Genomic DNA, 27,846 nt, shown 5'->3' on the forward strand with positions numbered 1-27,846 from the left:
TTCATTACGACACACCAGTGCCGGTGGTCCGGACCCCTGTGCTGCCACAGATTTGTCCCCCCTGTATTTTGATTTTGCTATTTAATGAGTTGGCCTTTTAGTTTTCTTTTTATTTTGCATTTAAAAAAGGAGCAGAAGTGGGAGATTTACAGTCATAGGAAAGAAAAGTTCTAAGCTCCCAATTGTCTTCATTTCCTGTTAATTCACCATTATAAAACACCAAGTAGAGGAGACGCGCGTGCCCACAACGGGATGCGTGTACCCCCAGGTGTTCTTTTTCTGCTGCCCCTCTTCCTTTTTCTACAGTTTAGAGGTGCAGCTTGTTCTCCTAAAGAAGAGTTTGGATACACAGCAGGAGCCAAGAGTGGGGAGGCACACCTTAGCAACCCCTCATACACCTGCAGTGACCCCCAAAGTGCTGGGGGGGGGGGGGCGCACTAAATCATTAAACAGAGAATGAAAAAATGAAAATCTCTCTCAGGGTTGGAACTAAAATTAAAACACGCAAGTGATGATTCAGCTTTGAAAATATGAAATCCTCACAAACTAAAGAAATGTCACCTAAAGTTAAAGAATGTCACACCTGTCACCTGCATGTCCTCTCTCAGCCCATCCATAAACCTCCTCTTAGGCCTTCCTCTTCTCCATCAGCTCCATCCTTTGCACCCTTCTCTCTCTTCTGCACATGTCCAAACCAGCGCCATCTCACCTCTCTGACTTTGTTGCCCACCTGAGCGGACCCTCTAATGTCCTCATTTCTAATCCTGTCCATCCTCACCACACCCAATGCCAATCTTAGCATCTTTAACTCTGCCACCTCCAGCTCTGTGCCACCATCTCCAGCCCATATAACATAGCTGGTCTCACTACCATCATGTAGACCTTCCCTGTCACTCTTGCTGATACCCGTCTGTCACCAATCACTCCCGACACTCTTCTCCACCCTGCCTGCACTCTCTTCTTCACCTCTCTTCCACACTCGGTTACTCTGAACTGTAAGCTCCTTCACCTTTGCCAACTCCACTCCCTCATCCTCACCATTCCACTGACCTCCCTCTCATTCACACACATGTATTCTGTCCTGGTGGTCCTACTGACCTTCATTCTTCTCCTTTCATATCTCGACCTCTGCAGGGTCTCCTCGATCTGCAGGTCACAATGTCATCAGCAAACATCACAGTCCACGGGGACTCCTGTCTAATCTCGTCTGTCAGCCTGTCCATCACCATTGCTAATAAGAAGGGGCTCAGAGCCTACCTGATGTAATCCCACCTCCGTCACTCCCACCACAGACCTCACCACAGTCACACTTCCCTCGTTCATATCCTGTGCCACTCTCACATACTCCTCTGCCACTCCTGACTTCCTCATATGATCCCACAGCTCCTCTCAGTCACCCTGTCATTTGCTTTCAGGTCCACAAAGACACAATGCGACTCCTTCTGGCCCCGAGTGACCCAAAGGTAATAAACAACCAAATCAATAAAAGCAGCAAATCGTTTCACTTACAGAACTGAGCTTACCTGTTGGCCGGTCTGATGAGGGCCTCGCTGGTGACGAGTCTCGAGGATTTGAGGTCAAGGCAGCTTTGAGTTCATCGCCTACCACCGGAGTGACGCCATCACTTTGCTGCACCCCAATGGCAACAAAATAAAAAGACTAAACACTGAAGTTGTGACTCATTTATGTAAAAGTTGCACAAGGAGGCTGGAAGCTGGCAGACCCCTTAAGGCGTTACCCCCATGTGCTCCGTATTGCCATTCAATGCCTACGCCCCCACTATCTAAAAACTGCTCAGATTCCTTACAAGGGTGACCCCCCCACACTCCCCACCCTGTCACAGCCCCTCAAAGGTCAGCAGAGGGCTTTGTGGCGTCACCAAGAGACGTTGCACAAGTGCAGTCCCACTGCCACACATGCAGCACGTGGTCATAGAAGGAGCAGGTGGCCACCACGTCTCTCTCTCCAAGGCCACAATTTAAGGAGCCCCCCGACAACTCCTTAGCTGCACTCACGGGGTCAGGAATATAACGCCCAAGGGTATCCTCCAGGTCCGTATCGAAGCTGCCAGTTGGAGACTCGTACTGGATGCGTACATAACTGCCCTGCAGCTGGGCTTCTGCTTGTGTTTCACCAGACCCCTCGTGGGGGGAAAACTCCAGCAGACTCAGCCGGGACCAGTCAGCTCCGTATGCCAGGGAGTTGTGAAGGGTGTAGCTGGTGACGACGCTGCCCTCTTGGGCCTTTCCACCTGGAAAAGAGCAACAGAGTGGGAGGATTAGAGAAGCTGAAGAATTAGCCGTTTCACTGGAATGGACGCAGCAGGGCCGTCACGTTGAGGCGACCATTTCAGTGGACTTTAAGAAAACGCACACAAACAATTAAACAGGACACGGACTGCCATCCCGATTACTGGGACCAAACGTGTCAGCCACACACATTATTAACAGGGGCATCACATTAAGAATGTAGCCGGTGACAATGCGGGGTCTGCTCCATACCCCCACTTCCTTTTTGGGAGCTCTTGAACCCGACACATTCGGTAATGTAACGGGATGAGCCGGACGTCAAACCAAAGTAAGGGGAAGGTGTAAAGTGCAATAAAAAAAAACGTTCAAGTAGAGTGCAGTAAATAAAAATCAGAAGGAAAATGTGGAGGTGAAAATCCCAATAAATAACGGAGGTGAAAACACTGGCTGGGAGAAGACCCTTCTTTAAAAACCCGATGCCTTCTTCGGCTGGCGGCTCCCCTGATTCTCCAATCCGGGCCCGACACCTGGGGAGTCGCCCCACCTGCCGTTGACCTTCTCCTTCTAGTCTGGTAGCCTTTCGGACCCTAAGGCTCCACCAGACAGAGACTCGGGTTCCCCAGCGACCAGGGGGCTCACACTGGGGCTTCAACCTCCCAGGCCTCTGATTCCCGTCCTCGATGGCGGTCACTCCCGCTCTTCTACACAACTCGGTACGAGTGACCCCAATCCATCTGCCCCCGGGTGCCAGTCAAACACCCTGCTAGGCCTCACTTCCCCCAGCTGCCTCTCTTTCTGCTCACACACACACTCGCACTGGCACCCGCTCTCAGCCTCCTCCATTCTGTTTTTCGATCTTTTATTTTCCCCCCTTCAGCAACTCTACTGTATATAACGGGGACATGGCACAGGAGTGGCGATTAGCATCTCCAGGCATCAATTACGGATGCAGACGATTCCTCACCCGTGCCACATCACATCCAAGAACTGCTCCGGCCACATGACCACACTGCCTCTTTAAACCGCGAGTGGAGCGATTATTATTTAACAACTGGCCGCAGACCCGCTATACCGCATAGCCCTGCAATCTCCATTGGCGAACACTGGCAGTAGAATGGGTCACACTGAAGAGCTCAGGGACATCCAACATGGCACTCCACAGGATGCTCACGTGCATTTTCTCCCATAAGCCAAAGCGGTGCTGCATGCTGGCAGTTCTAAGTGGCCCCACAGCAGCCATCGCATGTCCAGCGTAATGCGCCCTGCGTTGGAATGCTTAGGACTCAAAGTGAATTCCTGCACCGCACGTGACATCACCAAGGTCGGCTCCAGCTCTCTAAATGCCATTAAGAACCGGCTGACTGGCTCTCTGTAGGTCTACACAAGTGCAATTGTAGCACACAATTAATAGAAATGTGTCTAAGGCTGGCACAGAGCGGACCACCACAGGATCTCTGGACACTTCTTTCTCTTTCCTCCTCTTTACTTCAATGTCACTCTTTTGCCAGGGCCATTTTTTTTTCTCAACCAATTCTGTGTCACCTGCCTGCCCGTATTCTGCAGGAACACATTGCTTAGACTGACCTTTAGGTCAATGAGAGAGGCCATCGACGTGAGTCCGACTTTGCCACATGACCTGATCTCATTTCCTCCAGCACTGTGTACAGAAGCATTTGGGTTGATTTGATGAGGAAGCAGAGGCTCTCCAAAGTAATCCTATTAAATCCTACCGGAGGTCTGGGCTGATCAGGCCACACTGCACCACTATGTCCTACACCAGAAGGTTCAATATTTAAGGCTGCTCAGGTAACGTGTGTGTGTGTGTGTGTGTGTGTCTTACCCAGTGCGTCTCTGCAATCCAGGATATGAAATCCATTGTGCATACACGCTGCCAGGAGCAAGTGCTCACTGGAAGGATGCCACTTGAGTCTCCAGACGCCTCCTTTCACACACGTGTCAGCCACTGGTTGCTTCATAGTGCGGGTGTCCCAAAGAAGAATGTGCTCATCGTAACTAGAAACAGAAAACATTTAGACCACCATTGGTCATTTAGGCCAAGTCACAGTGTCCCCCTTCATTACAGCCACATTTCAAGAAGGCTTACCTCCCAGTGGCAAGGACGTGCTCACGGTGAGGGTTACTCTGCATGCTGCAAACACCCATAGAGTGTCTGAAAAACAAGAAACAATGGAGTTCTACAGAGTGTCTCACGATAACAGCTCCCGATAATGTAGGGTCATATATAATACAATACAATTTATTTTTGTATAGCCCAAAATCACACAAGAAGTGCCACAATGGGCTTTAACAGGCCCTGCCCAGGTCATATGTCACACACCTCCTGCTTGAGAATACGGGTGAGGATGGATCAACCCGGACGTCCCAGCCTTTCAGTCTGCAGTCGTCTCCACCTGCGAAAATAAATACCATCCATGGCTACCTGTGAGGGATCAGGGAAGCAGCAGAGAGCATGAAGCCAATGAGAGCGCACTACCTGAATAAAGGAGGTCTGAATGCCAGTAGTCAAATGCTGCTACCCAGGCTTCAAACTCGTGGGCCTTCCATTGTGACAGCAGTTCAAGTGACACAGCAGGGCCTCCCACCGACACAACGCTGACGCATCCCTCCGAGTCGCTGCACACAATCCTCACTGGAGAGCTGCTGAACGGCGGAAGAGCAGGATTAACACAAGGACATCAGGCAGAAATCCTGTGGAGGAATAACCAGGAGTGTGCCCAGCTTCACCACAGTCACTGTGCAGATGGGTGGCGATGTTCGAATAGCCCTGAGGGCAACAAATACTCCACTGACACAAACTGACCATGACGCTATATTGCAAAAGTTTGACAATTCTGTTGGCACCATCCTCGGATGATGATGATCAGTCTAGGAAATCTCCTTCAATTGAGTCAGCGTTAAATCACCATCAACATCATCAATAAATAGTCAGGAAAGGTGGAAACAAACAAAGTCTGACAGGCCCTGAATCTCTAGGAGCTTGAATTGAGTTATTGGACTGATGTGGGGAGCAAAATCAAAGTCAACTTTAATGTCACGTGTACACATCTCAGTGAAATTAGTGGCTACACATCAACACAGACAAAAATACGATAAAGAGCTAAAAGGTAAACTCCGCATGCAACACTCGCTCTGTCTCTCTCTCTATACATATACATATTAGTAGCTGTACAAGCCTGTGCTGTAAAACGCCCGGGCTCCTAGAAACTACTGAAATCGTCAGAAAAAAATTGAAATGCAGAGTCGGCGGTTTTGTTTTGCGGACCTGCGCGCCCCCCTCGTCTATCAGCGGTTAAGCGAGTTTCTTTCTCATTTGTCTTTCATCAGCAATTTCACTTTGGCGACTGAGTCTCTTTCTTTCAGCTTCATGCTGTAGCCTTGCACTTCCAGGCCAGACTGACAGACAGATTTATATTTAATTATTTATTTTATATATACATACACACACACATATACAAGGGGGCATCGATTTGCAACCCCTTCTCCCCCGCCGTTGTGAAGAGGGGGGCTGAACGCACCCCAAGGAGACCCTGCCTCTCCTCCAAAACCACTGCTGATGTGCCGTGTGATCTGCACGTTGTTCACTTACCCCTTCTCTCCCCCCCACTCCTGAGGTCGACCTCTCAATAAGGATCATAACTAAAAGACCCAAGTATCTATGATCATATAAAACCAGTAAGATTCCCTCAAACATACAAAGATGTGAATGCTGTCACCCCTTTCACCGTAAGCAGGCCGTCAATGTGACACACCGTGTTCCCTGGATATACCAACAGTGCCACTACAGGCCATAAGACTATTTAGCGACAGGCCCCTCAAGCACTGGCCTGATGTGCCTGCTTAGTAGGAGTTGTGCTCTATTGATGCCACTTTACAATGCACCAGCCCTGCCAGAGCCTTACTATCTCTTGACTTTTTCGTCTAGACGTTTGTTGCGACAGTCACTGTATCATGTGTGACCTCATCACATCACCCACAGTAGAGTTACTAACAACTGCAGCACACTTGTCAAGAGCACATCTGACAGTTCTTACCTTGTCTCCCTCGCGGTGGACCAGTCCATGGACAGTGCCAGCCTATCGGGACCGAGTTGCAGGCTGACAAGCGGCTGTAGAGCACTGCTGGATTTCTACTGGAAAGAAAAACACCAATTAAGGCTCTGAGGTCCAACAGGTAGCTGACAAGTTAAACAGGCCCTCCTAGCTGGAGTGTAGCCGTGATCTTGGCACATCAGTTCTTTATGATACTGAAACCCCAAAAGTCATGTGACATTAGCTAAACAAAAGAGTTGCAGGTAACACTGTGCAGGTGAAGGACCAGGACCAAGACATGCAACAAGATTTCTCAGCATTTCAGGAATGGACTTCACTCATGAGATGCACTCTAACCCTGATCCGATTCTCTTAAATATTCTTCATTGATCACTTACCGTTCAGCACCTCTAAAACTGACCATCCAGCCTGTCAGTGATGTAATCAAAGGCCTGCATTGCTAAGTTATGTCTTGGGAATGTCCTACAGTCACAATAATTTGGGCAAATCACTCTTAACGCCTTAACAGACAGAGTGATACCACAAAGGAGAGAAGTGTGCTGTGGAAAAGGCAGCACGCTACCTGCAGGAAGACCCCCAGTCCACCTGGCAGGAAAAGCATATTCTGTATCATGTCAAATTGGAAATAATCCAACTCTCTTCACAAAGACCTGTTTGGCATTTTACTTTTCAGAAATTGAAAGAACTCACTAATGTAATTTAAAGTAAGCCTGAGGGACCGCTGCTCAGCCGTTAATTTTCATTTGCTGTCTTAGCCAATATGAAGAACTACTGCAGTCAAGGCTCCCTGGTACGCAGATCTCTTTTTCGGGTGGCACAGAGGACTAGCGACTGTACTCATCGTGCGACTGATCCGTTTATTTGTTCTGATTTAATGAGTTTGTTTCCAAATAAATGGATTTGAAACTTTCAAAAAAAGTGGGTCCTGTGATGCACCGATACGCCTGGTCAAGGGACAGACGGCTCCTTGCTTACACCCCTACACTGAAGTGGGCTAAGGCGGTTTAGATGGAGTAAAACTTAAAATTTTTTTTTTTTTTTTTAATAAACACAGTTGCCACACTGTAGTTTACCAAGACGTTAGCCTAAAACGGATTCCTACAATGTGATCGCTGGCAAGGACAGCAAATCCCTGTGAGTCTTAGAGGGAGAGAGCAGTGGGCACTCGGCCTTCACTGCACACATGTCAGCTGACTTTACTGACAGATTTTACAGAACAATATTTATTTCTCTGGCACATTTTTAAACACAGAATGTACAGCAGTGAAAGTGTTGTACCACATACAAGGGGGAAGTCGAACTAAAGTTAGAAAATGGGATGAACCTTCACTAAACTGATCAGGTCATTTCTTAACGGAGTCTCCACCCTTCTCAATGCACTTGTGCCACATGCCTGGCAGTGCCCGGATTCCAGCAGAATACAAGGTTTTGTCTTGTCCTCGCCACCACTCTTGCACTGCTTTCTTAACATCGTCATCCGTCTTGAATCGACAACCACCCAGATGTTTTTTTTTTTTTTGCATTCCAAAATGGTGGAAATCACATGGTGCCAAATCTGGCGAATAAGAAGGGACGTGGCAATACCTCAAAATTCAATTTCTCCAGATAAGCCTTGGGGTTATAAGCAGTGTGTGTGTGTCGTTGTCTTGCAGCAAAATGTCTCCTCGAGACAGCAGGTCAAAAAGTTGGCTTCACATTGGTCTCCAGCAAGTCACAGGAACTCACACTAGCGACTGTAGTACCCCTCAGTATGTAGTATTTGACAGTAACTCAGGGGCACGAGTGGTGGTGAGGACAAGACAACACCTTGTATTCTGCTGGAATCCGGGCACTGCCAGGCAGGTGGCACAAGTGCATTGAGAAGGATTTGGACTCCATTGAGAAATGACATCATCAGTTTGGTGAAGGTTCACTCCATTTTCTAATCCATCCATCCATTCTCTTCCACTTATCCGAGATCAGGTCGCAGGGGCAGCAGCTTGAGCAGAAATGCCCAGACTTCCCTCTCCCCAGCCACTTCTACTAGCTCTTCCAGGGGAATCCCGAGGCGTTCCCAGGCCAGCCGAGAGACATAGTCCCTCCAGTGTGTCCTGGGTCTTCCCCGGGGCTTCATCCTGGTTAGAAGTGCCTGGAGCACTTCACAATGGAGGCATCCTGATCAGATGCCTGAGCCACCTCATCTGACCCCTCTCAATGCGGAGGAGCAGCTGGCTCTACTCTGAGCTTCTCACCCTCTCTTTAAGGGAAAGTCCAGACACCCTCTGGAGGAAACTCATTTCAGCCGCTTGTATTCGCAATCTCGTTCTTTCGGTCACCACCCACAGCTCATGACCATAGGTGAGGGTAGGAACGTACAGTTGTGCTTCAAAGTTTGTGACCCTTTAGAATTTTCTATATTCCTGCATAAATATGACTTAAAACATCATCCGATTTTCACTCAAGTCCTAAAAGTAGATAAAGAGAAACCAGTTAAACAAATGAGACACAAATATTATACTTGGTCATTTATTTATTAAGGAAAATGATTGAATATTACATATTTGTGAGTGGCAAAAGTATGTGAACCTTTGCTTTCAGTATCTGGTGTGACCCCCCCATTGCAGCAATACCTACAACTAAACGTTTCCGGTAACCGTTGATCAGTCCTGCACACCGGCTTGGAGGAATTTGAGCCCATTCCTCTGTACAGAACAGCTTCAACTCTGGGATGTTGGTGGGTTTCCTCACATTAACTGCTCGCTTCAGGTCCTTCCACATTTCGATTGGATTAAGGTCAGGACTTTGACTTGGCCATTCCAAAATATTAACTTTATTCTTCTTTAGCCATTCTTTGGTAGAACGACTTGTGCGCTTAGGGTCGTTGTCTTGCTCCATGACCCACCTTCTCTTGAGATTCAGTTCATGGACAGATGTCCCGACATTTTCCTTTGAATTCTGAATTATATCAGAGAATTGTATTGTTCCATCAATGAAGGCAAGCCATCCTGGCCCAGATGCAGCAAAACAGGCCCAGACCATGATACTACCACCACCATGTTTCACAGATGGGATAAGGGTCTTATGTTGGAATGCAGTGTTTTCCTTTCTCCAAACATAACGCTTTCATTTAACCCGAAAAGTTCTATTTTGGTCTCATCCGTCCACAAAACATTCTTCCAATAGCCTTCTGGTTTGTCCACGTGATCTTTAGCAAACTGCAGATGAGCAGCAATGTTTGTTTTGGAGAGCAGTGGCTTTCTCCTTACAACCCTGCCATGCACACCATTGTTGTTCAGTGTTCTCCTGATGGTGGACACATGAACATTAGCCAATGTGAGAGAGGCCTTCAGTTGCTTAGGAGTTACCCTGGGGTCTTTTGTGACCTCGCCAACTATTACACGCCTTGCTCTTGGAGTGATCTTTGTTGGTCGACCACTCCTGGGGAGGGTAACAATGGTCTTGAATGTCCTCCATTTGTACACAATCTGTCTGACTGTGGACTGGTGGAGTCCAAACTCTTTAGAGATGGTTTTGTAAGCTTTTCCAGCCTGATGAGCATCAACAACTCTTTTCAGAGGTCCTCAGAAATCTCCTTTGTTCGTGCCATGATACACTTCCACAAACATGTGTTGTGAAGAGCAGACTTTGATAAATCCCTGTTCTTTAAATAACACAGGGTGTCCACTCACACCTGACTTCAATCAATGGGATGACAAACACCGGACTCGAATTTCACCTTCAAACTAACTGATGATCCGAGAGCTTCACATACTTTTGCCAATCACAAATATGTAATATTTGATCATTTTCCTTAATAAATAAATGACCAAGTATAATATTTTTGTGTCATTTGTTTAACTGGTTTCTCTTTATCTACTTTTAGGACTTGAGTGAAAATCTGATGATGTTTTAGGTCATATTTATGCAGAAATATAGAAAATTCTAAAGGGTTCACAAACTTTCAAGCACAACTGTAGATCGACTGGTAAATTGAGATCTTTGCCTTGTGGCTCAGCTCCTTTTTCACCATGACAGACCGATGCAGAGCCCTCATCACTGTGGATGCCGCACCAATCCACCCGTCGATCTCCCGCTCCATTCTTCCCTCACTCATGAACAAGACCCCGAGATACTTCAACAACTCCACTTGAGGCAGGATCTCGCTCCCAATCCTGAGAGGACACTCCACCCTTTTCCGGCTGAGGACCATGGTCTCGGATTTGGAGGTGCCGATTCCCATCCCAGCCGCTTCACACTCGGCTGCGAACCGATCCAGAGAGAGCTGAAGATCACGGCCTGATGAAGCAAACAGGACAACATCATCTGCAAAAAGCAGTGACCCAATCCTGAGTCCACCAAACCGGACCCCCTCAACGCCCTGGCTGCGCCTAGAAATTACATTTTCCAATAAATCCCATTTTCTAACTTTAGCTTGACTCCCCCCTTGTATCAAAGAAACAGTTTCAAGTTAAATTAGGCAAGACAAATGATGAATAGGCAATAAACAAATATATCAGTATAGGCTTACATATGTATAGAATTAGTAGAAATACAGAGCCTAAGGTATAAGATCATATTTGAAGTCTCTAAAGAGGAATTTGATGATGTGGTCCGATGGCCAGAAGGACAAAAAACACTCCACTTAAGGTGGAGAAAAACGACATGACCTGCAGACCAGCCATAGTGTGGGAATATGGAGCCGACCCTAATGGACTAAACGGCTGAAACATTCAAATTAAAAACACCAGTAAGTAAATATTCCAATCTATCCAAACTTGGGTCCATGACTCTGTGTGTTACAAGTACGTTTGTACCTGCCTTTTGTTACACTTTACTAGCCATGGTACCCGTCATCAAAGACAGGCAATGGAATCCTTTACAAAGATTTGCCAGCTCTTGCCCTACGTGCACTTGACGGGCTTCTCCTTCGTACTTGCGTGCATCTGAACGTCTCTTCTTGGTGCTCCGTCTTTCATTGTTCCAGTTTGGGTTTAGACTCACCGTCACACTCTCTCAGCACGCCTCGTACGCCTTTACTCCTCCGTGTGCGCTTCACACTTTGCACTTCTACTAAAACCTCAATGTTTTATTACACAGCGGTGGGCAGGTTTACAGTTGTTTGTATGGAAAGAGAGATGCAGGTTAGGATTCTTACATTAGCTTGATTGAGAATGGCACAGTGCACTTTGGTCCAATCTCACATGTGCTCAAATTTCCTAAAAAACAAACATGTTTCGCGTACTCACAACTGTTAACCAACTTTCATCCATCTCTACATTATAAGATTGACATGGTAAAGTCAGCAGCGGCGGCAGGCACAGCCAGAACTAACGCCAACAGCACAAAAATGAATTCAATAAATAAATAATCCTGGTGGCACTCGGGTGACAGTCATTTCAATTTAACAGCCATCAAAATTCCAAGCATCTGCATCAGCGTCTTTTTATCAGTCGAATGCTGACGGTTCGGGCACAAGTCCTCCTCAGGACTGCGAGTCACTAAAGCAGCCATGAAAAGGAGCTGAAAGAATTACAAGCCACATGCGCTGGCACTGCGCTTCACCGATGAATTAATTAATTTATTTTTAAACAAGTGTGTCTGCAAATCATTACACTCTTTAACCGCCCTATTGCACTGGTTCTGCTTGCAACAGTCAGCTGGCATCCTGCAGTGCCAACACAAATTAGTGTGTCTTCCTGCCAAATGGGCACAGGCAGAGTGGTTTAAGATCAGGAGGAATACTGGTGGGCCAATCAGTAAGACAGCGACAGGGTGGGAACAGTGAGCAAAGTGAAAGAGCAGCAGGCCAGTCGAAGGTGGACGGGTTTTATTATTTTGGAGGTCTTCAGTGGGCAGCAGTAGGGTAGCATTTAGATGGCATCATTCAGTCAGCACCCGTGGATGCGACATAAAAGTGGACTCATCACAACATCAAGTCAGGGTCCACACAGATCATCTACTTCTTTATTTCTTCTTTAGAGATGAAGCAATATTTTAATAAACGTGGCCTGCATATTTTTAATTACCCCTTATTGTGTTACATGTCAAGCCAGAAGCCCTGCAAGACGGAGACTCATCGTGGGACACGGCGTGTTTGCTGACGAGGCTCTTTACAGTTGGGGTTTTAAAGCTTTGTAATACAAGAAGAATCGGAATGACGACAGTTACTTTCCATTTGCTTTAATGAGAAGGTCTTAACATTAAACAGCAGTCAGGGATCTCGGGTTGAGGAGAGGATGGGACAGAATCTTCTCCTTTCAGCTGCTCCCATTAGGGGTTGTCACAATTCAGAGGAATGATGAAGAAATTCAAGGGAACAAATCTTAAAAAACAAGTCAATTACAATTAATTCAAAAGAAGTTAATTAGCAGCAAAAACAGGTCACTAATTAAGAAAAGGGTTAGAATGAAAACCTGCAGCCACTGGGGCCCTCCAGGACTGGAGTTGGGGACCCCTGGTCTGATAGTTCCATGCGCAGATCTTGTTGATGTAATCTGCGATAGTTGAGACACGCGCCCTCTGTTTTAACATACGCATCTACGACGTACTGTTGGAATAGTTTGTAACTGGAGTGCAAAATACTAAATTTATTCCTCATTGCTAATCTGTACGTGTAAAATTGGCATTGAGTAAGCCTTATTCGCTTGGTGGTTCTTTTATCGGCAACATGTTGTAAATCTTTGTGCCAGCCAATGTTTCTGTAAGGGAATAAAATGGGTAAACCACAGGATCGCAATTCATATTGAGCGTGGAAATCTGTTTACAGGAGTTGCCAATGGGATAGATGCAAATGTCCCTTTCGGCAGGCGTTTCGCCATCTTCTCCGACGAAAATCGCTGCAACATCGGTGTGACATGTCGGGGCATTGTATCATCGTGAATCCTGCCTAGGGTTTTCGTACAGATGCTGTTGGACTGGACTGAGCGATTTCATGCATGTGTTTGTATGATTTAGAGAAGCGGTTGATGGTTCCGAGCATGGAATCTAGCTGGAGAAGTACATTTTCGCTGCATGCAGAATTTGCTTTATTTTGTAAGCGTACTTCAGTAGCTTGCGCTGTGTCAAAAACATACAACTGTCCGTATCCTGGAGAGGTAGAAGTGTTAGCGTATATTGTAGAGATTTGGTGATAAATTTGCCCGTGTATTTTAAAATAGTATGCTTCCATGGGTGCACAGATAACTCAACCTCCTGGCCACGGACCAAACACTAGAGAAGAGTTGTATTCTTGAATGTGTTCATGATAATTTTTAGCTTCTGATGTTTGCTGTGTAAGAAGCATGGTGGTAAAGCTACTTTACCGTTGTGGCAGCTCCTCGAGTACTTGTTGGATGGATTACGCTCAGCAGGCCAGTATAGTGCTTGACATGGAAGACGACGAATAGGAATTGAGAAATGCCGTGTCGGCTGCGTGTGGGTGGGACCAGTTTTGAAGTGGAAGCAGGATGAACCAGAAGAGAAATATATATAAGGGATGCACTGTGTGGCAGCACTGGCATGTGTCTGGATGGCAAATAGTCCTGCTAGGTAGCCCTGCTGGGTTCCATGGGTGCCACGAGGGAGAAACTGCAGAGAAGGCTCATCTCTACTTTGTGAGGCAGTGAACTGGCACTTGAAAGACCTCCTGGGCTCAGGTTAAATAGGAGCCACCCACCTCAACTCAGAAAGTCTGAGTCACCAGGGGACATTTAGAGGAAAGAAGAAAAGGTAAAAGATTCCTATTGTGTCAATTGTGCAAGACCCCTGTGAAAAGGCACTGCACTTAATAAGATAAGCCAATCTGAACCCGGGCTGACAGTTGTATGTGGGCTCTGAGGCTTTGATGTGCCCCCTAGTGGGCACAGCTGCTTTTTGTTTGTTTAACTGGTGGGTTACAGATTTTTTGCAGTAAACAGGTGGGGTATGTGGGCTTTACAAGGATGTGCGATACCTAAATATTTGTAAACACGATCCTAGCACGATGACGCATACAAGACTCCACGTTAGGCTGCACAGGTCCACAATCTGTTATCTGCAACTTCATATATGAAAAGCTTTAAAAATAAAGTTGTTGTTTTTTTTTTGTTTCCCTGTAGGCTTCACATCAACGCCTTTTCACGCTTTGGCAATCTGGAAATGTCTCCAGTGCCGATTTCTGTCAGCAGTTTCCAAATAAACAGACTGGCTGCAGTCTGCTCTTAAACCTGTCGAGTGTCTTACAATATGCTGATAAATAAGTCATAATACTGACACGCTAATAATGGAATGCTTTCTTGAATAAAACAGAGAAGCCATTAAAATGCTCTTTGCATTATGTGCCACTAACAGTTTGTACAGATCCCCCAAAAACTTACTACTGGCTTTAAAGATATCAGAGTGACTTTTATTTTCATAACCGGGGTCAAGTGGGTTTAGGATGCATAAAGTAATCACAGTGAAGTGGATGTGTCAACAACACTCCAGAAGTATGGTCACAATTTTGGGTTTGTTTTTATTCATTTATTGGCTCTTGTCCGAGTTGTCTCAAGTTAAATCAAGACAGTAGGTCATTTGTGTAGCAGCCAGCAGAGGGAGCAGTGAGCCACGGTGACTGCTGTTCAGGCGATGCCTTTCGGTTGCCATAAGAAAGGCAGCACAAACTTCACTAATTCGGTTATTTTCCTGCTTGTAGGCGAGTAATTTAGGGTTTAACCGCACTAATCGTCATGAAATCACATGGTAACACTTTAATGCATTAACAGTCATAGTGAAGAATGTCTGCTTTGGACTATCGACATGTTACAGAGTTACTCTTTACTTTTTAAGAGGACGCAGACTCTCCCTGTGCCAGTGGCGTGCTTCTTACCCACCACCTACAGACAGTATGAGCCCCCGGACATTTCTATTAATGGCATCCAGATCTCGACAGATTCATAACTTAATGGTTTTGACTTTATTGTGCTCTGTATTTTACGTTTCTGCACCCCATGTATGTTAGCAAGTGGGAAAGTGTGTGTTAATGGCTGAAGATGAAACGTTAAAAGCTGTATAGATACGCTGTATTGTATATTGGATTGTGTTAAGTTCTGAATGTGGGCCAACTCAGTTCTGTACGTCTCATAAGTGCTGACAATATAATTAGCACAGAAGGACAGTTTACAATATTATTGTTGTGCCAGTTACTATGCAGAGGGCAGGGGTGCACTGAAGTACCATTTTACATTGGAAGCTGCAAAGAAAGAAACTGCAGTAATTTAAACCGGATGCTAAATTTAATAAAAGATTTTAATGAGCACAGCTACACAGAAAGGCAGCACGGTTTCACCGTCTCCATTATTCCCTGCTTTACTGCTAACACGCTGTCACATGTGCCCCCAAACAGGAGCCGCTGCGTGTGCATCAGACAGGCTAAAGGACGCTTTGTGGTTTTTGTGCATATTAAGAGCTCTGCTGTCTTAATTACTAGTTCAAGTGTAGATATGAAAACAGCTTATAGAAAATTGTATTCTTAAAATTGGTAATTTACACGTACTAGAAAAGTATCTTAAGCACATGAGATGTTTTATACTAAGCATTAGGATGCAAGAGTTAAGGATTAAAAAGACTTAGACCTACATATTCTTTATTATTTTGTATGAGCCAGAAAATGCCAGTTTTTCATAAACCAAAAGTCAGACGTCTTAGGCCAGGTTTATACTTCACGCGACGCGTGCTCCCGCTACGCAAGCGTTTTACTGTTTATACTCGCCGCGTACTTTATGTAAATCTGGAAGAATCCACCAGGTGGCAGTGCGAGATATCATCACCACGGTGAGAACAGGTTCGGCTTTGCTGTGTTGTGAATTGCTTGGAACAGCCATTAAATTCCAATGACACCTTACCGCAGGATCTCTGGAAAGGATGTTTAATGCTTAAATCCATCAATCTAGGGATGTGCCCATTCCAGATAGCCCTGGGCACGAGGCAGAAACGATCCCTAGACGGGGAATCAGCTCATCGCAAGGTGAATACAAGCACACACACAGGTGTCATTTTAGGGTCACCAAATCTGCATATCTTTGGAAGGAAACCGGAGCACAGAGTGGAAACCCAGCAGGAAAACACAAACTCCAGCAACGTGACTCCCTGCAAGACGACAGCAGCGCTACCGCTCCGCCACCGTGCCACCCCCATGTGTATAATTACTAACAGTGTTCATTTTTTAAATGAAATTACCGATTTATCTGTAAAATGTAACATACATACTGCAGTGCATTTCATCATGAAAGTGATATCAAGTGTAAAAATCTAAGGATTCTAAATGTGCAGAGAGTTGGAATATCATACATGTCATGTGTTCTGTGTGGTGATCTACTGCTGTCAGGTCCGGAGGAAGCCCCTAGGGGGGAAAAAAAAAAAAAAAAAAAGACGGCAAAGAAGATGTTATGTGAGACTTTTAAAGTGTGTCATGTCATTATACTATACTTCTTTAGAAGGCTGGCGTCCTTCAACATCTGCAATAAGATGCTGCAGATGTTCAATCAGACGGTTGTGGCGAGCGCCCTCTTCTACACTGGGAGGCAGCATAAAGAAGAAGGACACCTCATGCCTGGACAAACTGGTGAGGAAGGCAGGCTCTATTGTTGGCACGGAGCTGGACAGTTTGACATCCGTGGCAGAGCGACAGGCACTGAGCAGACTCCTGTCAATCATGGAGAATCCACTGAACAGGATCATCTCCAGACAGAGGAGCAGCTTCAGCGACAGACTGCTGTCACCATCCTGCTCCACTGACAGACTGAGGAGATCGTTCCTCCATCACACTATGCGACTCTTCAATTCCACCCGGGGGGTAAACGTTAACATTATTTAAAGTTATTGTCTGTCTGTATACCTGCATTGTTATCACTCTTTAATATTGTTTCTTTATCAGTATGCTGCTGCTGGAGTATGGGAATTTCCCCTTGGGATTAATAAAGTATCTATCTATTATGATCGAGAAGATGCGACACTTGAATATCAACGCACCATGAATGCATTTGTATGTCAGGATTTTGCTTCACCATATCGAACCATTCATCAAATATCGAAGCAGGCGCATCGATCCCGTAGGCTTTCTGTCACATGTAGATAGTAAACAGAGACTCTGACATCACGTTCCAACTTTTATCACACTGTGACCCCCAAATTTTTGCAGGTACTGCAACTCGCGCACGCGTCGCATTAATTTCTGAGGACCTGTTCAGAGGATAAATCAAATGAATGCTGGGAACACGTGGCAGCCATAATGCAGGTGTGAAGTATAAACGAGCCCTTAGAGAGACGAAAAATGGGCCCCTCGCTTAGAGAAGGGAGTGTGAACTCTTGGGTTGTAAATCATAGTAGGGGGAGAGAACAGCCCTCATCAAACAGACAAGATGGACAGAGCAGCGGTCTGACACCTCCTCAGCTAAGAATGACTGGTGGAATTAATTAGAGGCAGGACTGGAGCAATGGAATGCTGGACGTCAGATGAGGAAGAATAATAGCAGACATGATAAGAATGGTAATAAAAGTAAAAGGTGCCCATTGCTGGGGGCTCATTGTCCCATCTCAGTGGAATCTGAATGTGTGCAGTACAATAAAGTCTGATTCTGCTGCCTGTCCTGAGTCTCCGAGTGCCTTCATTGGGGCTGAGGGGGCCTGCGCCAGTCTGTTTCAACAAGCTCAGCCTTGTACGACGTGAACTTAAAATTAAGACTTCACATGCCATCTCCAAAAAGGGAGGACGTCAGATATGATCATCTCTGCTACCCTGTATTCAAGTTCTTCATTTTAATAACAAGAGTAATAATCGAGAACACACAGAAACTCCCCACAGCATTTAAACAGGTCTCCCCGGCCCACAACCACCGGATATCAAAAAAATCGTCTGACCCATTTGTCTCACCTTGCTAGCAGTCAGCTGATGCAACGTCAGGGTCCCACTGGCATCTACAACTCCAAGCAAAGGACTCTCTCCAAGAACAGCATGACACCTAACAGATGGCAAAGAAAGAAAAGAGCTGTAGGAGTTGACAGGAGGCTCTTTATCGTCTGTTCCACTATGCATTCAATGTGGAGGAATATTTCACACAAAAATTAAATAAACAAATAAATAAGTACTTTGAAATATGACAACAGGTAAATAAAAACATGAAATCCAAGTATAAACAGTTAAATGTGTCACGACATAGACTTTTGTTGCTTCCCTCTTTTTGGTTGTAATTATTTCTTCATGTATTTTTTCAGTGACACTGCATGCGACAGACAAACTGTCACTTCCACTCGTCAGACTCGTCTGAGAAGGCGGAGTCTAGCTAGAACCACGTTCTGATTGGGACGGATGTGGCCTGTGTGTCTTGAGAATGAGTGTGCGCTCAAGAGTTGTGAATGTGGATACGAGAGCAACTAAATAAATGCATCAGTGTGGCAACTGCAACTCCAGAAACTCCAAATCCGTCATATGAAGCGTCTGCCGTAAATGCGGCTCAAAGTTTACCGGTCTGCTCTACCAACGATCATTTCAGGGCTAAAGAAAGAAATAATGAAATACATCAAGAAATAAGCAACAAAAATATATTCCAAGAGACATTGAATTATTTATATTCCCATTTTATTGCTGTTATTTATTTATTGTCACATTTTTGCAGTACTTTTATTTTTTTAGCATATTTACTTGTTTATTTGATTTTTTCCAAACTATTCCTCCATAAATCGAGGGGCAGCCTGAGGGGCATCAGCAAGCACATCTCCGTCTCTCACCACCTCTCAATGTCAAGGATTGCAGGAGTTTCTATTCGCTGCACTTCTGTCAGTGGTGATCCAAATGTGTCCTCCTGCTTGAAGTGGTATAAATACAAGCGGCCCCACAGGGTGTGCGACTCCGGGCAAACTCCAGGTCCATCTCCATCTCCTACCTTCGGACAAAAACGTGAGATTAAGTGACCTATTTGTGGAAACACTATTTCACTTGGGTAGTCAATATTCTCACTCCTAAATCATATGAAGGATAACCTGTTCACTTGACTTCTGGAGCTGGTAAGTGCCACAAAGCCAGGAATGAATGCCAGCCTGGCAGTGGGGCACCACTCCACAGCATCAGCACTGTACTCAGTGTCCACCACTTGCAGGTTTCGGGTCCGAGTGCACAGAGCCATGGGAAGTAACAGGCATGCTTCTCTCAAGGACTTCTCTACGACAAAAGAAAGAAAGACGTGAGAGTTGTGTCAGAAGTTACATACTGCGTGTCCAGTCTGGATGTTGTCAAATCTCATACTACGGAGTGTCGATAGATAGACAGACAGACACTTTATTAATCCCAAGGGGAAATTCACATACTCCAGCAGCAGCATACTGATACAAAAAACAGTATTAAATTAAAGAGTGATAACAATGCATTTAAAAACAGACAATAACTTTGTATAATGTTAACGTTTACAACCCCAGGGTATGTAACGGGTCTTCAGGGTAGGGATGAAACAATTAAAGCTCATTTTGTTTCTGTCTGAACAACAGTAGATATAATCACCAAGCCAACATTTTCACACCCAAGATGTTGATCCTTGAATAACCCTCTTCACAAACAGTGTTCAGAAGGCTAACAGAATGTCAGGTTATAGCGCCTTGATGTGTGCAGCACAAATCACAGGAGGTCTTGCTCAGCTTTAAACCCCACTGGTGAGGCCTCATCTGGAGTCCTGGGGGCAGTTTTGGTTTACAAAAAGGACATAGCAGCACTAGAGAAGGTCCAGAGAAGAGCGACTAGTCTGATTCAGGGCTACAGGGGATGAGTTAGGAGGAAAAATGAAAAGAGCTGAGCCTTTACAGTCTAAACAGGAGAAAATGTTATGTAATGAAATGTAAAGTATGACACGTAGGAAATCAAAATGTGAGGTCTGAATACACAATGGGTGGCCTGTAAATCAAAAGTCCACCATAGGAGGAGGATTTAGGAGTCGTTGTGGACTTGACACTATCAACTGGCAGACAAGCCATTAAGAAGGCAAACTTGTCTATTTTTAACTTGTAATTTTTTTAAAATTATTTTTTAGCTTTATTGGATCTAGGCTGAGTGACTTGTTTTTCTCATCATACACATTCATTGTATGGTTGACCCTGTGTTAACCTATATATGACAAATAAACCTAAACCTAAAACAGAATGTCAGGTTATATAGCGCCTTGACGTGTGCAATACAAGTCACAGGAGGTTCTGTTCAGGCTTTATAGCCCACTGGTGAGGCCTCATCTGGAGTCCTGGGGGCAGTTTGGTTTACAAAAAGGACATAGCAGCACTAGAGAAGGTGCAGAGGAGAGCGACTAGGCTGATTCAGGGCTACAGGGGGATGAGTTAGGAGGAAAAATTAAAAGACCTGAGCCTTTAAGAAAAGGGAGATGAAGAGGAGACCTGACTGAAGTGTTTAAAATGACGAGTGGAATTAGTGCAGTGGATCGAGACGGTGACTTAAAAGGAGTTAATCAAGAACACAGGGGGGACACAGCTTGTTAGGGGGAAATTACCCACAAACATTAGGAGGTTTGTCTCACACAAAGAACCACAGACAGTGGCATAAGCGACCAAGTAGTGTGGTGGACAGGAGGACTTCAAAGACATTCATGGTATTTCGGAGGAGTTGAGCAGACAGGACCTTGTGAGCTTTGTTGGGCTGGATGGCCTCTTCTCGTCCAGATTGTTCTAGCGCTCTGTGTACTTGTAATTGAATTCTGAGCCTTAGAGCTGGACCAAGTTGTTTAGTTAGAGCAGTTACAGACATGACATTTGTATTAGTTGCCTCTTTTTGCAGATTTCTTTCCAAAAATGCCAGCAGCTTAATGAGAAAACATAAAAAACAAATAACTTTGAAGTGACATCATGGAAGCATGGACATATTACCTGGCTCTTTACACACATCAATGAAATGTCTGCTGACCATCGAGACAACACAGTATGGCATGGTGACTGCACGCTCTCAGACCTGCCATTGAGAACCTCCAGTACAAACGGTGCCTGCAGAGGGTATACAGCATCATCAGGGACCCCCCTCACCACAGCCCAACCCCAGTTTACACTTCTACCTTCTGGGAGCCTACATGGTAGCACCAGCAGGCTCAGCAGTGGCTTCTACCCTGTCACTGTCACCTCACTGAACTCAAAATTCAAGTGCCACCCCACTCCGATCCTCCTCAGGTCACCTTAAATCCACACATGTACACCCTAGGACTCTGTAAGCACCTTGGGGTCCATCAGTATACTCTTGGACTCCGCTGTACTTGTACCTCGACGACTGTCTGCACGATGCTCTTTGTATTCTTTCAATTGTTTTATACTTGACTGTTTCTTCATGTGGTACTAACTGTGCCCACTGTCCACTCTGTACTCAAAACGCTCACTAATCGGTCTGTGTTTACACTTGTCGCTGTATTATTTATGATCATCAGACTAGTCAAGTTAACTTCTGTTTGTACCTTTGCTTAGGGGGGTTGGTGGCAGAATTGGCACTCCAGCCACCATAAAAAAACCTCCCACTGTTCCATTCCATCTGGACTAGTGTGGTGCTGAGGTGTCACCCATAGCATGGCTCCACTCAGGTCCTAATCTGGACCCTGAGTTGGCTTGTCATGTGGTGGGTGTGGCAATGCCCCGTACCAGCGCCTGCTCCTAATCTCTGTCTCTTAGAGGCACAGCTGCAGTTTGTTGTCATGGCACTTGTACTGCATTCAGTGAGAATGAAGCTGAACCTGATCAAATCATGCAGGGCACAGTCACTACTTGAAAAGTGACAAACAGCAAATCAGTGATCGCACATGGCCACTGTTCATCTTCTATACAAAGCAGACTGTAACAATCTGGCGGTCTTGTATGTTATGTTATGTTATCATCCAGTTGACGCTTAGTAACCAAAAGGGGGCGCCAGACACAGCAATACTGTCCACAATATAAGAATCTAAAATACAACATTTATTTCTATAGCACATTTTCATACAAAAAGTAGCTCAAAGTGCTTTACATAATGAAGAAAAGAAAAATAAAAGACAAAATACGAAATTAAAATAAGGCAATATTAGTTAACATAGAAAAGGTGTAAGGTCTGATGGCCAGGGGGGACAGAAAAAATAAAAAAAAAACTCCAGATGGCTGGAGAAAAAAATAAAATCTGCAGGGGTTCCAGGCCACAAGACCTATTCAATATATTATTTAATATTGTATACCTATACAATACAGTATATATACACAATATATAATATTGTATACCTATACAATACAGTGATCCCCTGCAGTATCGAGGAAAAATTCAATAAGTACATCCTACCTGTAGTGCACTTTGCAGCAATTCATAACAAAGCATACAGTTTTCAGCAGTCACTACGGTAGACAAAGAGTTTTGCGTTACTGTACCCAGATTCTTACAAAGGCCCATTATGGTGATGGGATTAGATTCATACCTGGTGGCATGGATCGTGGACTATCTTAAAGACAGACCTCAGTATGTGCGTCTTGGGAACTGCACGTCTGACATTGTGGTCAGCAACACAGGAGCGCCACAGGGGACTGTACTTTCTCCGGTCCTGTCCAGCCTATATACATCGGACTTCCAATATAACTCGGAGTCCTGCCACGTGCAAAAGTTCGCTGATGACACTGCTATCGTGGGCTGCATCAGGAATGGGCTGGAGGAGGAGTATAGGAACCTAATCAATGACTTTGTTAAATGGTGCGACTCAAACCACCTACACCTGAACACCATCAAAACCAAAGAGCTGGTGGTGGATTTTAGGAGGCCCAGACCCCTCATAGACCCAGTGATCATCAAAGGTGACTGTGTGCAGATGGTGCAGACCTATAAATACCTGGGAGTGCAGCTGGATGATAAATCGCATCTCATCTCTCTGCGTATCTCATACTTTGCTTGTGAGCAAACTTTTTGTTAACTTTTTGTTTTGTTTTAAGCCCTACGATCGCTCCCAAGCGTCCTGCATCTCCCGAGAAGGGAAGCATTACGCGAACGTTGCTCACCATTACGACTTGAATGAATCAACGATATGCTACATTATTATGATGTTACTCAAACCCTTAGCCCAACATCCACATATCATATGTGTTTACAAAGTGTGTTTTAATAAGTTTATGTTTTTAAAACGGGGGGGGGGGGGGTAATTTTAAGGCTTAAACTATAAAAAAAATGTTTATTTATATGGTCTTTTCCATATCGCAGATTTTCACCTATCGCTGATGGGTCTGGAACGCAACTTCCACGATAGGTGGGGGATCACTGTACAGAGTTTTTATTCCACAAAGCACCTTCCAAGGAACATGTCTCCAACCATTAGCTACATTCTTATATCTAAAGTAACTGCCTTTCCGGACGTTTCTTCCATTTTTTCCTTACAACGTTTTTTTTTTTTCTTTTTTGGGAGTTTTTCTTGTCTTCTTAGAGAGTCGAGGCTGGGGGGCTGTCAAGAGGCAAGGCCTGTTAAAGCCCATTGCAGCACTTCTTGTGTGATTTTGGGCTCTACAAAAATAAATTGTATCGTATTGTATTGTATAAAGTAGACTGTCACAATCTCACGCTCTTGTATGTTTGCTATCATCCAAATATTTCTGCTGTTCTCCGTAAAAGCAACTGACAGTTTTATCATGAAAAATCTGTAGTGTTTGTTTTTGTTAGCTATAATTTCATCTTGCATTATTCTTATTCTAACAATGTCACAAAGGTAATAGAATTAAATCAACCTAATCAGAATATTAATTTAATTGACTTTTTTTGTTGTCAAAAATTCTGCATTTAAAAACTTATTACTACACCACAAAACAAAAATTAATCTGTCAAATTGTGTTTTTAATTACATTTTACTCAAACAATTTAAAAAGAACTTTATTTTCCTCCCAGGCAATGCCGAGTATTTCAGCTAGTTCTAAATAAATTTAAACAGGAAAGAAGTCTGCACACCACCACCGAGACCTTTTGCCTTGCATGGATGTTGTTGCCCGATTGTTAAGCGTGATGCCATCTGTCAGCAGCATTAGACTTGCACTTCAGCAGCAATGCCCTGTGCAGGCTAACATAAAAGAAACAAGACTCCCAAATTTGCTTTTCTTGTACCCCCAGTTTAGTGCCACCCTTAATAAACTAGATAGGCACAGAATGATCACACTCATCAATGAACCTGCAGTTTTTATTAATCTTTACTGTTTCTCCATTCTCTTTTCCATTTTTTCTGTTGGTGGCGACCTGCAGCACCATCACCTGATCAAAGTCCACTGCAGCCGCCGTTAACACTTGAATGACAGAGGATACCCCAACCTGCCATGGGGCCCACTGTGTGGAATCCTCCAAGATGAAGCCTTAAAAGAAAATTCCCCAATGAACACGTATGTATGTTAGGCAGAATGCTCAGCAGGGGCCTGGTGGTCTTTTGGCTTACCGTATCTACTTGCATTTCAGTTCCCCCGCAGATAAGTCGGGACTTGACTGTATAATCTCTGGTATTTTATAATGTCGGTTGTATAAGTCGAATGTGGAAATCTCACGCTTTTCTAACGCCAACCTGAGAGAGTACCCACAGAGCACGCTGCCTTTTATTTTCTGTGTATTGTGCCTACGTGACCACACAGTAATACCTGAACTATTCTGAAGCGATGTTTGCACTGTTTTGTGTTTTTTTGGTATCTCACACCCTCATATACCTTTATCGTAAGACCATCTCTTATCTATGATGGAGCGTTCGACCAGAAGAAAATATGAAGCTGGTTTTAAATTAAAAGTCATTGAAGTTGTGAAAGAAACTGGTAACTTCACTGCTGCAACAAAATTTGATGGGTCTGAGAAACTGACGAGAGATTGGAGGAGGCATGAAGATGTAAAAAAAAAAAAAATGTCAGTGTCGTATTTTTGAACGGGCGTATAAGTCGGTCTGATTTTATGATCAATTTTTCCGGTCGGCAACTTTTTTTGGTTTTTTTCCCCGTCCAACTATTATTATTATTATTAATTCTTTGCATTTATATAGCTCTTTTCTCACTACTCAAAGCGCTCAGCAATTACGTTCCTTGCTCAAGGGCCCAACAGAGCAGAGTTCCCATTGGCATTCACGGGATTCAAACCGGCAACCTTCCGATTGCCAGTGCAGATCCCTAACCTCACAGCCACCACTCTTACCTTCATATCTTCGGACTTTCGTTTAGAGACTTTAAAAATAATTCAGTATTTAAGGACTCTGTTTCTCTTAACTATTATCTATCTTAGGGAAGTGTGCAGAATTTATTTTTGCACACTATTTATGCTTTCTTATCTAATTTTAATTTGGTTTTCTTTGCATTGAAACACTATTGTGACATCCCATAAAGCACTTTGAGCAACATCATTTGTGGGGGAAATGTGCTATAAAGATAAAGGCTGGTGTCGTTTAACCAGGCATTGAAACATACGGTTGCTCTGTAAAGGCCCTGCTGATCAAACTCGCCATTCTGTGGACAAAAACTGAATATCAGAACAACGTTGATGTGGGCAGACCATCCAGCCCAAGCACGCTCCCCTCATTTCTCCAAAACAGCATGGAGTGCAGACTGGAAGGTCCCCGATGTTCTTCTGTTTGCCACACCATTTGGTCACTTATGCCATGTGCCTACACTTCACTGTGTAACAAAAAACATGTCTCTCATTGGTGCAAAATGTACCTTTAACAAGTGTCCAGCAGTGTTTTTGTTGACAAATGTATTTCAAACTGGCAGCATGGATCAACTGTACTAATGATGTTCAGAACTCTGAACCCTTCAGTCAGGCCACCTCCTAACCTCCATGACTTCAAGTCCTTCAACGCGCCTCATGGCTCAGGCCTTACACTTCTTTGATCCGCCATGTTGCTCTCCTCTGGAGTATCATTTTTTGTGTTACTGAGCCCAACACTGCACACAGTACCCCAAATGAGACCTCACTAGTATGATGCTCATCTCTCTCTCTCTCTTTCCACCCTATAGTTCTATGGACAGTTGAGGCCAACAATGGGAACCTTCTTTCCTGCCTGTGGTACATGATCAAGCTGACCCATTCCTTGGGGTCATCCAGGCATCATCTTCTCATTCTTCCTCTTTTTCTCACCCCTTCCACCCTACCAAGCATCACATTCTTTATCAGTCCATTGCCAGCCATTTTGTATCTACGCTCAGCAGCTTTTCTGCTTTACTTAAGTCAACAACCACCATTCCTCTGGTCAAATCTTTGCAAACACTTTTGTTACTCACCATATCCTTCCAGCATTATCTCGTTATTTTCCTATAACACACCATTTCAAACACATCCAACTTCCTTACATCGCCTGCTTTGAAGGTCCTGGATTCACACGCATGGAATAATATGGAAAACACACATTCATCCAATATCCGCATTTTGGTTGTCAAGTTCGTATTCTTGCTCTTCCATGTTTGTATGCAGACTTGCTACGCCGATTCTCCTTTGTATTTCTTTCCTGTTTCTCAAACTTGGGGTCTGCAGGTGACATTAAGCTGTTGGCAGAGGAGGAGGAGGAGGAGGCCCCAACTGCAAACTCGGTTAACTGAACTCGGGCTGCGCATCATCCGGGAAACAACAAGGCAGCACGTGAACACATAAACGGCAAACAAGTTAATATACTGGGAAATGTAAATAACCAGTAAGTCACACAGTTTAAGCATATCCTCGCCTCACTTGTACTGCACACATCGGGGGCGCTGGATTACCGAACATCCTATTAGTCTTCTTGAGCGCTTCCGCCCGCTGTCTGGATGTAGACGGTGCCCACCAGTCCACTAGGACCCCCAGTTTTATCTCATAAAGTGTACTTTCAAGTTTCTAAGCGTCCTTACATTTCTTTACACTAAAGTTCATCCTCCAAAAATCTGCTCAAGCCGGAATGTACGGACCTGATCTCTCCGTAATGATTCGGCAAAGCTAATCGACCTGTAATTTATACTTTTACCTTTAAAATACACTCGTCACTGGGGTTTAAAAAAAAAAAAAAGCTGGTCATATTGATCGCTGACCAAATGCAGTGCATAGAACTATCAATCCAAAAGAAGGCCATTTAAATAATGAAGGGTTAGTTAAGAAAGGGAGACGCGCACTGCCTGGCGTATTCAAAAGCGAACATATGAGACGCAAAACTAAAAATACTTCTTACCAAGTAATGGAACCCGCGACGGGCATAATACTCAGATAAATAGCATCGAAAAAGGGTAAAAAATAAAAAAAAAGAATTCTCCAATCATGTCGCTTGCATGAATGATAAAGTGAGGCCTTACCTTTGCACCTTTGCTTGCGTTATCCTGCTCTTTGCCAATTTTCCTCTAAATGTTTTCTTTCTCGCACTTCCAAACCCGAAGCTCCAACTCGGCTCCAGCGGCGGGAGTCTTCACTTCATCATCAAAAGTTCGACTCGTGCACTATTGTTTTCCGGGGTGAAACCTACTAATCCCCACGTGATACACTGGACTGTCTGAGATTGGTCAGAACGCGTCGACGTAATAAACATAATGAAAGCGTCTGACGCCTGTCGCCAAGACAACTCCCCATACTTGCGCGAATACGCCGCTGCCGCCGCGTTGATTCTTGGGAATTT

General features: G+C 44.6%; 1 protein-coding gene across 1 annotated transcript; it reads right to left on the reverse strand.

Moving 5' to 3' along the window:
• Nucleotides 1–1,753: 1,753 nt before the first annotated feature.
• dph7 (diphthamide biosynthesis 7) lies at nucleotides 1,754–27,677 on the reverse strand. The gene is given in 11 exon segments (XM_051932334.1): nucleotides 1,754–2,251; nucleotides 4,090–4,262; nucleotides 4,354–4,419; nucleotides 4,588–4,660; nucleotides 4,744–4,910; nucleotides 6,302–6,396; nucleotides 18,165–18,252; nucleotides 19,022–19,160; nucleotides 19,279–19,327; nucleotides 19,330–19,443; nucleotides 27,538–27,677. Coding segments are annotated over 10 exon segments (1,338 nt in total). The 5' UTR covers nucleotides 19,414–19,443; nucleotides 27,538–27,677; the 3' UTR covers nucleotides 1,754–1,847.
• Nucleotides 27,678–27,846: the final 169 nt, after the last annotated feature.

This window comes from Erpetoichthys calabaricus, chromosome 9 (genome assembly GCF_900747795.2).
Source record: "Erpetoichthys calabaricus chromosome 9, fErpCal1.3, whole genome shotgun sequence".
Lineage (NCBI taxonomy): Eukaryota > Metazoa > Chordata > Cladistia > Polypteriformes > Polypteridae > Erpetoichthys > Erpetoichthys calabaricus.